Source organism: Choloepus didactylus, chromosome 2, assembly GCF_015220235.1.
Source record: "Choloepus didactylus isolate mChoDid1 chromosome 2, mChoDid1.pri, whole genome shotgun sequence".
NCBI lineage: Eukaryota > Metazoa > Chordata > Mammalia > Pilosa > Megalonychidae > Choloepus > Choloepus didactylus.
This window is the reverse complement of record NC_051308.1, coordinates 76,252,083-76,266,496: the sequence shown is the minus strand read 5'-3', so window position 1 is coordinate 76,266,496 and position 14,414 is coordinate 76,252,083. Positions and strand designations below refer to the sequence as shown.

The 14,414-nt window shown below is 36.9% G+C and overlaps 2 protein-coding genes across 5 annotated transcripts in view; one reads left to right on the top strand and one right to left on the bottom strand.

Moving 5' to 3' along the window:
* Positions 1–1,786, bottom strand: part of TPR (translocated promoter region, nuclear basket protein) — a 70,694-nt gene extending 68,908 nt beyond the window's left edge. For 2 of the 3 annotated variants that reach the window (XM_037825151.1, XM_037825152.1), the window contains exons 1-2: positions 1,647–1,783; positions 970–1,278 (exon numbers count right to left, since the gene is read on the bottom strand). In XM_037825151.1, coding sequence (XP_037681079.1) covers positions 970–1,278; positions 1,647–1,716 — 379 coding nt within the window. In that variant the 5' untranslated portion in view covers positions 1,717–1,783. Of the gene's footprint in view, positions 1–969; positions 1,279–1,646 lie in introns of all 3 variants that reach the window. The other variant, XM_037825153.1, reaches the window with a different exon arrangement.
* A 100-nt stretch (positions 1,787–1,886) lies between these two features.
* The window catches only part of ODR4 (odr-4 GPCR localization factor homolog), a 56,771-nt gene continuing 44,243 nt past the window's right edge, over positions 1,887–14,414 (top strand). The window contains exons 1-4 of one of the 2 annotated variants that reach the window (XR_005215151.1): positions 1,887–2,061; positions 6,692–6,812; positions 8,682–8,816; positions 12,432–12,527. Coding sequence is in view for 1 of the 2 variants with exons in the window: in XM_037825156.1 (XP_037681084.1) it covers positions 6,714–6,812; positions 8,682–8,816; positions 12,432–12,527 (330 nt within the window). In the remaining variant the exon portion in view is untranslated. The remainder of the gene's footprint in view (positions 2,062–6,691; positions 6,813–8,681; positions 8,817–12,431; positions 12,528–14,414) is intronic. The other variant, XM_037825156.1, reaches the window with a different exon arrangement.

Genomic DNA, 14,414 nt, shown 5'->3' with positions numbered 1-14,414 from the left:
GGACTGTGTGTGTTTGTTCCGTAGTTTTCAGGCACATAGCAGATATTCGGTATTATCTAGCAAAGAGAATGCAGTGTACTATGTTCAACATTGGGATTCAGAGAACCAGTATTCAGCATCAGCTTTGCTTGATAATTACATGAAAGTTTACTCAGAATTTCCAATCATCTCAGCGAAAAAACAGTACCAACCCGCCAAACAGTAAACCAAGACACACAACAGAGTTTGTACTTTACTAATGGTAATTACTACGCTCCTAAACTTTCTTCAAGGATGTTCTAGTTACTAAGGTCAATAACTGACTCTTATTTGAGAGGCTAACTATAGGCACTTTTAAACAAGTCTTAATATTTTTTTCTTTCAAACTCCAACCTTCAGAGGGAAACTGGATATGATAAACATATTTATTATTCACTTCGTATTCACCGTATGTCCAATACTGCACTATGTACCTAAACTTATTTGTTGAAGACATCTAGCTTGTTACGGGTCTACAGAGGGCCACAATAAGAACAGGTGCAGGAAGCAATCAGAGAAGGCCTTGGAATGTAGGTGATTGGAAAACAGCGGAAATTACCATCGTTAAATGTGCAACAAAACAGGTAAGATATCCTAGGCTTAGAGAAAGGGAAAAGGATACAGATTGATGGAGCTGCAGTCACTCACAAGTCTGGTGTAAATAAATACAAATCTTCACAATTTCTGTTTGTTGAACAAAGTTATGCGTCCCTATACGACACTGCCCTAATTACAAAGAAAACGGAACCAAACGTGGATTCAGATTAAAAATAAATAGGATTCTTATCAAATTGCGACAGGAACAGGAATAGGAAAGAGAAGGCCTACGATACCCACGGAGCCAAGGAAGCTATGCTGGTGGTAGATAAAGTGCGAACTCGCAAAGAGCAAGACTGGCAACAGCTACGGAGTAGGACCGAGAACCAAGGACGGGAAGAGCTTTTCACTTACCGCTCTCCACCTTAAATTTCTCGTGCCGCCCCTTCAGGCCATCGATCTCGGACTGCTGGTCAGCAAGGAACTTTTCAAGTTTGTTCTGGATGGACTTAGGCAGCTTGCTCAGCTCCGTGCGCTCCAGGACCTGCTGCAACACAGCCGCCATATCCGCGGGACTGGAGGCCGCGGCGGCAGCGGCCGACGAGGTAGAAGCGGAGAAGAAAGACGCAGACCAGGAGAACCCAGATGCTTGGGCCACCGCCTTCGTTGCCTCGCCCGGTGGCTCGCGCGCGCCTGCCCGTCGCAAACTGCCGCGGCGGGACCCTGGGAAATCGAGTCCTACTCTAGCAGCGGCACCAGACGCCAACAAAATGCCGACTTCTGGGGTGCGCACGCAGGCGCCGTAAGCCGCGCATCCTGTGAGTTCTAGTCCCCGGAAGGTCCCTTAACTGCGTCCTACGTTCCAATATGCGGCTCTGTTCTCCACCCACTTTACGCACGCAGGTCTAGGGAAACGTAGTGTTTCTTTTGCTCTCAAACTAGAGACCTACCTCGAACCGCCCATTCCGCTTCCTTCTCTCTCCCCGCCCTTCAATTTCTCCTCGTCCTGCCGCGTGACTGCTGTCCGCGTGGTGGCGCCACCTACGTACTGGTCAACCCTCGTCCCTCCCTGAAGAGCAGAGCGATCTTACCGTCGAGGCCCCGGGATGCCATGGGTCTTCCTCTTTGGCGACTTCTAGACACTGAGCCACTAGAGGGCATCGGTCCTGGCAGGGTCGGACGGCGGGCGCCGAGCTACCGCCACTCTCCCAATGGCGCCCGGAAGGGGCGGGGTGGAGGCCGCAGCGGCTTTGGCCGAGGCGCTGCGATGAAAGGAGGGGGCCGTCAAACGTCATAAATTTGCGCCTCATGACGCCCGAGAACCTGGGTTTAGAGTGGGAAGTGATGTGTGGGGAAGTGGGTCGCTTTCTGATGAATTCATTGGCTGTGGAATTGGCCGGGAGGGGAATCTAACCCCTAAGGCTGGTACTTGCTTCCTGAACCCGCTTTCCCAGCGAATTGACAGTTGGAAGTATTTATATGCCTCGCGTGCACTTTTGAGTACAGGTGAGTTAGCGTAAGGGTTCGTGTGTGCGCACTAGGGCATAGCGAGCTCCATCTTCGAAAGAGAAAGGAAGGGACAGTGTAGTGAAATATGGACAGACATTCTAGTACACGCTCAAGTCTAGCTGACAGATTTCTCTTATTTGAGACGGTTTACCTAAACGTATTTGTTTTTTTTGTTGTTGTTGTTTTTTGTACTGGGTGATTCAACACTAATTTAAGGGGTCTGGTTAATTTTTCAGGAAGAGGATTTAAAGAAAGTAGGAGTTTGAGTGTAACCTATATTGTGAGAGAGGGTCGCAGAAAGTGTTAGACATATTTCTGATCACTAGTATGTTGCAATTTTTTTTAATTAAAAAACTTGTAATACTCAAAGTTTTTAACACATATTTAAACACTTTCACTCTGTTACCGTAACAGAATTGCTTTAATTTTTATCCAGATCATAGTTCTGTAACTTTTAAGCTGACTCGGTAGATTTTCTTGTTTGACAACTCTTCTGAAAGAATTTCTTAAGTTCTTTATTGAAAATAAGGCATTACTTATGTCCTCCCTCCAGGTTCCACAGTTTTGGGGCTTCTTTGAACTGGTGATTTAATTCTCACGTGAAAGTTTGTTTTCTTTTTCTCGAGTTCCTACTTTTGAATGGTTAGTTTTGAAGACATTTAAAAAATATAAAAAGGAAGCATCTCACTTACGTTTTATGATAACTAAGGAAAAATAGCAAGGAGTTTAAGATTGCTGGTATGCAGTGCTCTCCTATCTCCTAGACTAACAATATTATCATAATTTTGCTCTACCATATGGGAAATGCAGATATTCCATTCTTAAATTAACAGAATCCTAAAATTGGAAAGGTTCTCAGATGTGCTGTGATCCAAAACCTTAATTTTCTAGATTAGGAAACCAAAGTCCAGAGAGGTTCAGTTGTCTTAAATCACAGTAATTGAACAATTTGCAGAACTTCCACTGGCGCATAATGTTTACGGAATATTATAACTGTAAGGCAAGATCCATATTTTTAGTGGTAGCCTTTGTAAGATATGATTGTCTACATTTCATTTTAAATTGAAAATTTATTAAAATAAACAAAAATTACATCTTTTCTTTGCTAAGACCCTATGGTGAGAGGTAATTGGTCTTGGGCACTATTCCTGGAGCTCCTGGCCAAATACCTGTTTTTTTCCCCTTATTGCCTATTTTTTTTAAAATTTTTATTTTGAAATAATTTCAAACATATAGGACAGTTGCAAATATAGTACAAACCCCATACAGAGAGCTCCAATAGCCCCCCACCCCCAGATATCCGTATCTACCAATTTTACATTTTGCTACCTTTGCAGTACCTTTCTTTTTCCTTCCTTCCTTCCTTCCTTCCTTCCTCTCTCCCTCCCCTCTTTTTCTTTCAACTGTGTCTATTATCTTTCTATCAATTATCTATCTACCCATTTACCATCTTCTGAACATTTGAGAGCAGGTTGCATATATCATACTCCTTGAACTCATAACACTTCCATGTACATTTCATACGAACAAGGATATTCACTTGTCATTAACTTAACTGCAGTTAATTCAAGAAAATTAATATGGATCTAAAGCTTAAATTCTATGTTCCAGTTTTTCCTTATGCCCTGTTTGAGCTGTTCTCCTCCATTCTTAGATCCACTCCAGTATCATATAGTGCATTGATTGTCATTAACTCTTAATTAAGTCTTTTTTTTTAAAAAAATTATATAAAAAAATTTTTTAAAAGAAGATATACAATAAAAAAACATTTCAAACAAACCATTACAATGGAGTAAGAAAAAGACAACTAACCAAAAATAACTACTTTACTTCCAACATGTTCCTCCTCTACCCCAAGAAAATAACCTAATATAGCAACATTTCTGTGAACTTGTTCCTACCATACCCATCAGAAATTAACAAACCAGTCATTCCTGGGCATTCCCAGAATGTTAAATTTACCCACAATAGCTTATTTGTTCTTATTGGGTTATTGTTCCCCCTTCATTAATTGCTCTCTATGGCTAGTTCCCCTACATTCTGCATTATAAACCATTTATTTTAGGAGTGTGTTGTTCCCAGTCTGCTATAAGGATGGCTATATGGGGCGTGCCAATTTCCTCCTTTTTGCACAGCTCCACCTTCCCAGCTCCGGGACAGTTAGCTGTGGGTGCACAAAAGGCTGTTGTCCACACCCAACACTGTGGCGTGTGCGAGTGCCGCTGGAAACAACCCCTGTCACACTGGGTTTCTTGGTACGGCTCTGGGCTGTGGCCCCAGCACCAGGCAAGAGCAGTCCCAGCCCGCCGGGAAGATGGCTGCAAGGGGCGTGGTTTTTCTCCCCTTTTGGCTAACCTCTGCCTTCCTTGCTATGAGACAATTAGCAGCAGGTGTGTGAAAGTCTATCTTCCATGCCAGATATTGAGGCATTTGCACAGCCCATTCCTGCCACACTTCACTGTGTGGTTCTCACTGCCATATCTGCAACCACTTGAGTTTTTTTAGAAAAGAACTAGTCCACCTCCAAATGCCAACCCTCAGTTTCCCCACACCACAGCGTGGCTGCCAGATATTCAGCAGCTTCCTCACTCATTTCAGAACGTGGCATCCCGGTTTCACCAAGTGCGCGGTCCCTGTGGATTTAGCAGACTTTGTCCAGCTGGTGCATTGCTGGAACTGGTGTTCTGGGTCACTTTCTGGCTTTTATCTAGTATTTTTCATGGAGGTGTTTTTTTGCCCTGTCTCTCCTAGCCGCCATCTTAGGTTCTCGATTGTCTACATTTAAAAGTTTTGAAGGAGCACTAAAGAAAAAAAATTCTCTGATATTCAGCCATATTTTATAATCCAATAGGTTTTCATCATCTTCCTCATGGCATTCAACTTCTTACACATTAACATGCCTGGTCAGTGGCACCCTGGAAGAAAAAAAGTTAAGAGGTTGCATATCACCTTGGAGTCACTTGCTGTTTTTTGCAAAAATTAGAATTAGTAGGGCAAAAGGGAAAGGAGTAGAATAGCATGATCACTGATGTACAAGAAGGTTAATACACAGAATCACATGCCCTAAGGCACTACTAAGAGTGGAAAGCACTTAACTTTGTAGAGATGTTAATGGTTCAGACAGGCAGTTCTAGACTTAGTTTTTAAAAAATGGAATGCAAACCTGATTCACTCTCAAAGTTGTTGGGAAAGACCTAGGAAGAAATTGAATGCAAATTGAGACAACACTGAACAGGCTCTTGGAAAAAAAAAATAGTATACAACAGATCATTTCAAACTTGATCCAGTTCTCTGGTCTTTAGTTTTAGAGTAATGCCAACCAACTGTGACTGGCAGTTTATCCTAGTAGCGTCAGATATACCAACACAGCACCCCTACAGTATTCTTGACTTTGTGGTAATGACTAAGATTCAAATTATTTACAAAACGTCAAATAACTGTTATCCCTTGGGGAAGTACATTTAAGTACATTGTTCAAAATATTGCAACTCTACAGTCTCTCTTTATATCTATGTTATAGCTTTTTTGAATATCATCTCTTTACTTTTTTGTGTTCCACACTGCATATTAGCTTCTTGAGAGCATTATTCATTATTCCTAGCTCTTTTAGTCAGCATCTTTGGTTTTAAGCTAAAGAAACTCAAATAAAGGCACATAAACCAGTAGGGGGAATATACTGGCTCTTACATGCAAACTAGAGGGTAATAAGGAGTTACCATTAATAGCAATCTAATTGAAAAACTGATTATGACTCCTTAGTATAAATACAGTATTTAAGATAGTGGAGTCTAGAGCTAGACCGTCTGAGTTTAAATCCTGCTTTTGCTACTTATCAGCTTTGTAACTTGGGCAAGTTATTTGCCTGCTTTTTTTTTCTATTTATTCATTTATAAAATGGGTATTAATAAAAGTATCAACCTCATAGGTTTTTTTTTGAATATTAAATCAGCTGTCACATGTAGAGCACTTAGAACAATGTTTTGTAAAAATCAGAAGCTATGAAAGTGTTTGTTATTGCATTGAAGTTTATCTACTTAAGTAACTCTTAATGTACTGTGAGTTACTCAAAGGGAGAAATAAAGTGTTATTTTTCTTTGTGCTGTCCAACCTGGCACAATTTTTAGCAAATATTTCTATTTCCCAGAAACATTTCCAACAAAAATTTCTTCAATATATGCTTATCAAGTAAATGGATTTGATTCTCTCTACCTTCTGAAGAGCTACTTAGAAGTTATCTTTCCTATTTTTAGAAATGAGAACGGGAGGCTCTGCAATAGCTTATCAAAGGTCATACAATTAAAACGTGATAGCTCTGAAATAAGAAATCAAGATATGTTGACTGCTAGTTTAGTGTCTATTCCCTTATCTCGGGTATGGGAAATAGGTTTCATCTCTTGTGTCAACTCTGACTGATTTGTAGTCATTTTCTGCAGCACTGTGTTGAAAAGAATTCTGAAGCTACATTTGAACTTTGCAAGAGAAAATGTCCTTTTTAGTAAGCAATCACTGCAAGGCATGGGGTAGTTTCAGGGTAGTACTACTACTTTCGCTCTATGAACCCTATGATAAAAATATTGCAAATTAAGTTTCTACCTAAAAATGCCATATATTTTTTCTTCTAATTTAGGAGATTGAATTAGCTCTCAATAATGGGAAGAACCTACATTGTAGAAGAGGCTGTTGGCCAATATCTTTCAAACATCAATCTCCAAGGGAAAGCTTTTATCTCTGGTCTTTTAATAGGACAGGTATGTCTTTTTTACTCTGCATTTATTGATAAAACATTTTACCTGTTTATTTAAAGTTACAGTAAACTCAAGCTGGGGGGAAAGAGGGATGGGATGTGGAAGAAGTAAATTCAAAAAACATGGAGAAGTTAAGACAAGCTTAGCTCAAGTCAGAACATATTCCCTTTAGGCAATGTAAAAGTAATTTAAAAGTTAAAACTCTAAAATTAAACCCCAGTTTATTCACATTTTGTTATCTTTCCATAGTGTTTTTTGCTCTCTCTTACCCTTGTTTAATTCCTGTTTATATAGTTCTTTAACAAAGTAGCTTTTGATGATTTTATTCTCATTCTAGTTTGTTTTGTCTTATCTCAGACTTGTAGCAACAGTGGTCATATTTTTCTGTTGCATGTATTGTAGTACTCTCCTTATTGACTTTATATTTTTATTGTCCAATAGTGGGGGAGGAAAAGGGAATGGGGGAAATTTGGAAATTAGACGAATTCTATTTCCCTCTTAGAGTTAAGCCTTAAGACACCAAAATGGAACAAATTTGGGCGGTTATTTTACAAAGCACAAGTACCTACTGATTTATTATAATTGAAGGAGGAATGTGTTAATCAGCAAAGAAGACTCATCAACAGTACAAAGCAAAGAAAAAGGAGGGTCAACAGGCAAACTGGCTATATGTTATTTTAAAAGTTTAAGGGAAAAAGAGCCTTGTAGAAAGTTGTGATCAGTAAAGACAAAAGGGCCAAGGCAAAAGACTCTCATACTTGCTTTGCTGGATTTAGACTGTTAGTCTGGAGCTCAGTAAAACCACCATGTTACAAATAAGTAGTAATTTCAGCTCTTCCTTCTAGTCCATCTTCATGCTGCCTTTCCATTCCCTCAAATATTCTACATGCTTTTCCTTCCTGTTTATTCCAGGGTTCATCACTTTTCCCTTCTTTCTCCTTATGCTTACCTGTTTCCTACTCTATCGGTCTGTCTCTTTTTCTTTACAAAGGCATAACTTTTTTGAAAAAGGAGAAGCCTTTGTAGCCACCCAGCACTTACCTTCTTTTCCTGTGTTCATTTGAAACTTTCTGGAAATAACTTCTGTAGAAATAATTACTCTTTATTTTCTAGCCCAGAATGGCACTAATGATAGGAATTTCAGGTCATGTGTTAGGGACAACATGCCAACTTGTATCACTAGCCTTACTTTTGCCCTTTTTAATAGGAAGCTTTCACTGTAATGAAATTCAGCTGTTAAATGTTCCCTAAATTTATCTTCAGATCTCTCACCTTAGGTTACCATTTAACTGCTATTAAAACTGAAGAACTTAGAATCTGGTATCACTTCTAATTATGTGTCCTAGATCCCCTTCAGTGTTCTATGGACATATATATGCAAGCTCTATCATACAAATGTATACTGAAATTACTTACAATACTTAATTCATTATTGGTTATCATTTTATTGAAAGTAAGTTGCACAAGGTCATTTGTTGCTTTATTTCACTGAGTTTTAATATTTATGAACCATCCAATCTGTTCAAATTATTTAGAAAATAAATGTAATAACTTGACAGTTGACTAAGTAGAGTACCTTTTACTTAATGCAGTTCTTTCATGTATCCAGTAAACCATTTTTAAAGAGTGCTATGTGATTCACATTCAGGATATCTAAATAAATAAGGAGGTGATATTAAATACATTAAAAGATGAACAACATGTGGGGAAATGTTGACCTATATGTGAAAATTGGTTTTCCTTTAGGTTCTATTATATGGGTATTAATAATTTAACCTACTTACAGATATTGCTTGGTTTTTTTTTTACTTAGGAATTTTACATTCCTCAATCAGATATGACTCTAATAGTTTTTCTAATGTGTCTTTGAAGTGTTCTCCACAAAAGGATTATGTGATTCTTGCCACTAGAACACCACCCAAAGAGGAACAAAAGGAGAACCTCAAACATCCCAAGGCTAAGTCAGATAATTTGGATGAAGAATGGGTGACAGAGCATGCCAACCAGGTCATCATGTTGTGCTCTTTATGTAATTAAGTGTGTATTTGATTAACAAAATAAAAGCTCTTTGCCTTCAAGTCACTAGACTAGGATTGCAGAATACTCATTAAGTTTCTAAAACTTGCATAGTATATAAAAAAAATAAAGATTTTCTATTCTGCTTCATCTATAATTATAGTGTTCATATTGTTGATTACTTGTGTCTAATTTAGAAAAGCATTTTCTCATTTATAAAGAAAATTCATATGGTGCGAAGGGAGGAATAAGGAGTGAGTGACTACTAATGGGTACAGAGTTTCTTTATGAGGAAATAAAAATTTTCTAAAATTGGATATTATCTGCATTTCTTTTATCTAGAGAAAACTGCTGTAAGGTGTGTGTGTGTAAATATATATGTGTGTGCATGCCTGTATGTATTCTTTTCACAATTGGTGTTTTGCTAGAAATACTCTTTAGTAACCTGCTTTTTTCACTTAAAAAATGTGAATGTTTTCCTATATCCTATAATGTGATTTAAATCTGACCATACTTATTATATGCCAGACCCTGTGCTTAGAGCCTTATATTATCTCATTTAACCTTCCCAACAATTGTATAAGGTATATACTGTTATCAGTTTCACTTCTCTTTTACAAAAGTGGAGATGAATTTAAGTACTCCACCCACAATTACATAGCTACTAAGTGGTGGAACTGGGATTTGAATCCGAGCAATCTAACCTGAAAGCCTGTGATTTTAAATGCTATGCTTTTCCATTGTTTATGTTTATCTATTAAATTAGTCTACCTATTTTTTTTAACCTACCTACCTTCTATTATTGGTCATTTAGCTTGTTTCCAATTTCTTTACTTCAAAATAGCACTAGTTATTGATAATATTATTAATGAGCAAATTATTTTAAAGGCATAATGCTAGACCTGAGAGAAGTAAATGGTGGTTAAATTTTTTTAAATTTCCTCAGAGAATTTATATTGTAACTCAAGCGAAAGACACTATTATTACTAAAACTAGCAACAAGAGAAATGAGATAAAAATAGAAAAGTGCCATAGGAATATCATGTGGGGACTGATAAAATAATTGCCAATTGTTGGATTAAAAAAGGCCTTAATAGAACTTGACAGATGCATAGGGCTTTGCCAATGGAAGTCAGGGAGCATATTGAAAAGCACAAAAGACGAAATGGATAAATGGCCCAAAGCCATAAATGTAAAAGGTATGTTAGGAGAATAACAGGTAATTGGGTGCAGTTGGAACCCAGGGTCCATAGAATGTAGTTAGACATAGGACTGGAAGGGGACAGTTTATGTATGACTTTGAGTATAATCCTAAAGACTGAGGAGTTTGAAGTAGACAGTAGATTCATGGTAGACCTTCAGAGCTCCCTATTTTGAGAAGCGGTTTAAACTGATCTGAACAATATTTGAGAAAATAACTGTTGGTATATGGTACAGTGTAAATAGAGAGTAGAGAGACTGGAGACAGATAGAACAGAAAACAGAAAAGTAGCTTCAGTGATAATCCTCCCCCAAAAGATGTGGGATTAAAATGAACTCTTGAGTTTTGTCAGGGTAGGGTTCACATCTGTTTTGTTTATGATTCTAGCCTCAGTGCCTAGCTCAGTTTTTCCATAAGATTTATAGAATGGGAGCTCCAAAATATGGGATAAATGTGATATGAATAAACAAACTGATAAGGTGAACTAGAACTTCATTGTCACAATATTTCAGTGAAACAACTAGAATAAAGAAAACTTAATGACCAAGTAGATTGGGAGCAAGGAGATAAAGTGAGACAATAGCTACAGAAGACTGAGATTTTTAGCCTTGGTGTCTAGGAGGATGGTGTTGCATTTTAACGAGGAGGAAACAGAATTGGGAGTATATGAGGAGGAAATGTTGAGTGAATTAATTCATTTACTAAGAAGTATTTATTAAATGAATTATATCATCTATAAATGGGATAGAGTAAGGAAAAAGAATTATGTCCTTCCCCAATCAATTTAAATCCTTTAAACATACAGATGTGTGTATCTATGTGTGTGTGTATATGTGTGTATATATGTGTGTGTGTGTGTGTTAGTATGTGTGTTTTTGGTATTTTAACAGGGAAGGGTAGGCTATGTAGTCATAAAAGGAAATCCAGGATATATTTAAATATTGAATACCATCTTCTAGAGAAAATATTAAATATTTTTAACCTAAATTCCTGATGGATTACAAATAACTTTCCTCTCTAATTTTGCTTTTGTTCTATAGTTTTTATATAGTAATTTTTATATAGTAATATATATATTTCTATATATATGAAACATACATAAAATTTATAGTAGATTAACTTTTTTCCCTCTGGGAGACAGTTAATCTTATGATGTTTCGTGATCTTGAAAAAATAAATATATATATTTTATAAATATAAAAACTAAATATAAAAACTTTATTGTGCATTTGTTAAGCTTGTGTTACTATACTAAGTACAATTTATTGAATCAGAGGGAACTGCCAGCATATACAATGCAAATATATTAGGGATTAGATTATGGTATTTAATTTTATAAAGACTTAACTTTGTGATCAATTTGCTTATATGTTAAGAATATAATAGCTTAGCAAATTGCTGCCATCTGAGTATAGATTGTAGAAAAAAAAATCCACATAGCATTGAGAACTAGCCACATTCATGTGGAAGGAAATAGACATTATGCAGGACAAACTGGTAGTATGCATCAAAAACCTTAGCAATATGTATTACTTCTTAACCCAGTAATCGTCCTCAAGGGATTTATCCTAAGAAAATAATCTTACATTCATGGAGAGATTTACTAGGATTTTTAATCTGTACTATTTTACAGTAAAGAAAAAATGGAAATATCATAAATGCCTGCTTATCAGTTAAAAAAAAATTGAGGTCAGCCTAAAGAAATAGAAAACAATGGGTTTTTCAAATCAGACTCCTCTGTTTAAATCCCAGCATCACTATGCTGCTAAATATCGTAGGGATAAAAAGGTAGTTAAGACTCAGCTTTTCCCTTAAGGATCTCCCAAATCAATTGGTAAGGTATAAATATTTCAATATTTAATACCATCTTCTAGAGAAAATATTAAATATATATTAAATATGTAATACAGGGTCTTGTGCTAAGTTCCGTGAGAAAACTACACTGATGTCTTATGGGAGTTCAGAGACCCGATTGGCCAGATGTAGAGAGTTTGAAATACCAGTCCAAGATACCGCTTCCATGTTATTTGGCTGAAAGTGGGAAGACATTGAAAAACTTGGAGAAGATATTTCAGGGTTAAAGTTTAGTCTTTCATCTCATGAGAAAAGGGTATACTTATTGACATAGCTAAAGGATATTATTATTTAATGGTTTTTTTTTTTAATAAAGTAGTTCTAAGGTAAAAGTTACACTCTAGGCGGATGGTGTAAATAATAGCACCCATGATCTTATTTATCATCTGTTTTTCAATAATACCAGTTTTTCAAAGCCTTTATCTCAATGCTTTGCATATAGTTGGTACTTGTTAACTATTTACTGATTTAGTGTTTTAATTTCTCAAACGGAAAGAACTGCACATAATGCCAAATGCTTATGTTAACTAATATTATATTTCTATTTTTAGGTATCCAGAATGCTACCAGGGGGACTTTTAGTTCTTGGAGTATTTATCATTACAACTTTAGAACTGGCAAATGATTTTCAAAATACCCTGCGTAGAGTAAGTCTTGATATGTCGAAAATTCTTAATATGATCACATTTACATATTATTTTAATTGATTTTATGTATATAAAATTTTCCTGGGCATATTTAGATTAGTGTTCTATAATTCTTTATGCTAGGATTATGTTGAAACAGTTTTTTCAGTCCAATTACTTGGATGTCTTACATGTAATAAATGTAAATATTAATATTTTCAATCAAAGCTCTATATTTTTAAAATCTTTATTTTAAAAATAATTTCTTACTATTATGAAACAAGTTCTAATAGTTTAGCATTTTTTCTCATGCAATAGCAGTATTTGTCTACTAGACCTTCTGTGATGGTCAGTCCTTAAGTGTCACTTTATTTCCCTCACCTGTGGAGTGAGGGCTATTATGGTAGCAAAGACCAAGAAGAGGTCACTAGAATTGCCCCTCCCTGGCAAATAGAAAACCGAAAGCAATACCACATTCCTAGAAGGATTGCAGAGATTAGTACCACCATGAAGAACTTGAAGCATATAGGAGTATTGATTCCCACCACATCGCCATTCAACCCTCCTATTTGGCTCGTGCAGAAAACAAATAGATCTTGGGGAGTGACAGTGGTTTATTGTAAACTTAACCAGGTCTTGACTCCAGTTACTGTTGCTATTTCAGAAGTAGTTTCATTGCTTGAGAAAATTAACACAACCCTTGGTGTTTAGTATGCTGCTGTTGATCTGGCAAATGCTTTTTTTCTCAATACCTGAAGCAGTTTACTTTTAGCTGGCAAGGCCAGCAATACATCTTCACAGTCCTACCTCAGGGGCATAGCAACTCTTCAGCCCTATGTCATATTTTAGTCCATAGAGATCTCGATCACCTTTCCCTTCTACAAGATATCACACTAGTCCATTGCATTGAATATGTTATGCTGATTGAACCTAGTGAAAAGAAGTAACAACTACTCTAGACTTCATGGTAAGGCATTTGTGTGTTGAAGGGGGAGAGAGAAACAAAAATTCAGGGGCCCTCCCCTCAGTGAAATTTCTTGGGGGGTCTAGTGCTGTGGGGCATGTTAAGATACGCTTTCTAAGGTGAAGAATAAGCTGTTGCCTCTGGCTTCTCCTACAACGAACAAATTAGCAAGGAAGGATCCTTCCACAGAGGCTTCAGAAGGAGCATACCCCTCCCGACATCTTGACTGCAGACTTCTAACCTCTAGATCTATTAAAAGAATAAATTTCTGTTGTTTTAAGCTACCCGGTTTGTGGTAATTTGTTACAGGAGCCCTAGGAAACCAATACACCTTCCATTTAGTACCAAGTGATTACTATAATGTGAAATTAATAGATTGCTGTGATTCTTTACATTCTTTCAATCTCTCAAGGTCCTGAGAGTACAGCATAAAAATAAACAGTAATCGACTACTTATTCTTTATTTCTGGGCAGAATATCTATCCTGAATCTCCTGGTTTTTTGTTCTATTCCTGTTTCAGCAAATTAGTGACATAGAGCGGAAGTAAATATGAAGTTCTACAAGCTGTTTTCCCTTAAGCCCAAATATTCAGCAAACTCTGAGCAGCCAGCTTTCTTCTCTTTTAGTGTTTAAGATCCAAATTAGCCTTCAAAGCAAGAGTATTTCATAGCCCAAGAGCCACAGGAACTCCAAAATCTTGAGAAGAACAAAACCCTACACAATCCCAAAAAACTTTTTCTAGTCAAAAAATGTGCAACTAAGAACCCCAGATGCTATAGATTCTTCCAGTTTTGTAACCTCTTCTATCAAGTGTGTGGTAAAATATTAGTTTGTTTTCAATATATGGACCCTGTGATTTAGGGAACAGATTATGTTTCTCCACATTAGTATTAGAAAACTCAGAACCAAATTTATAACACCAGCCCCCCATCCCCATCTCAAG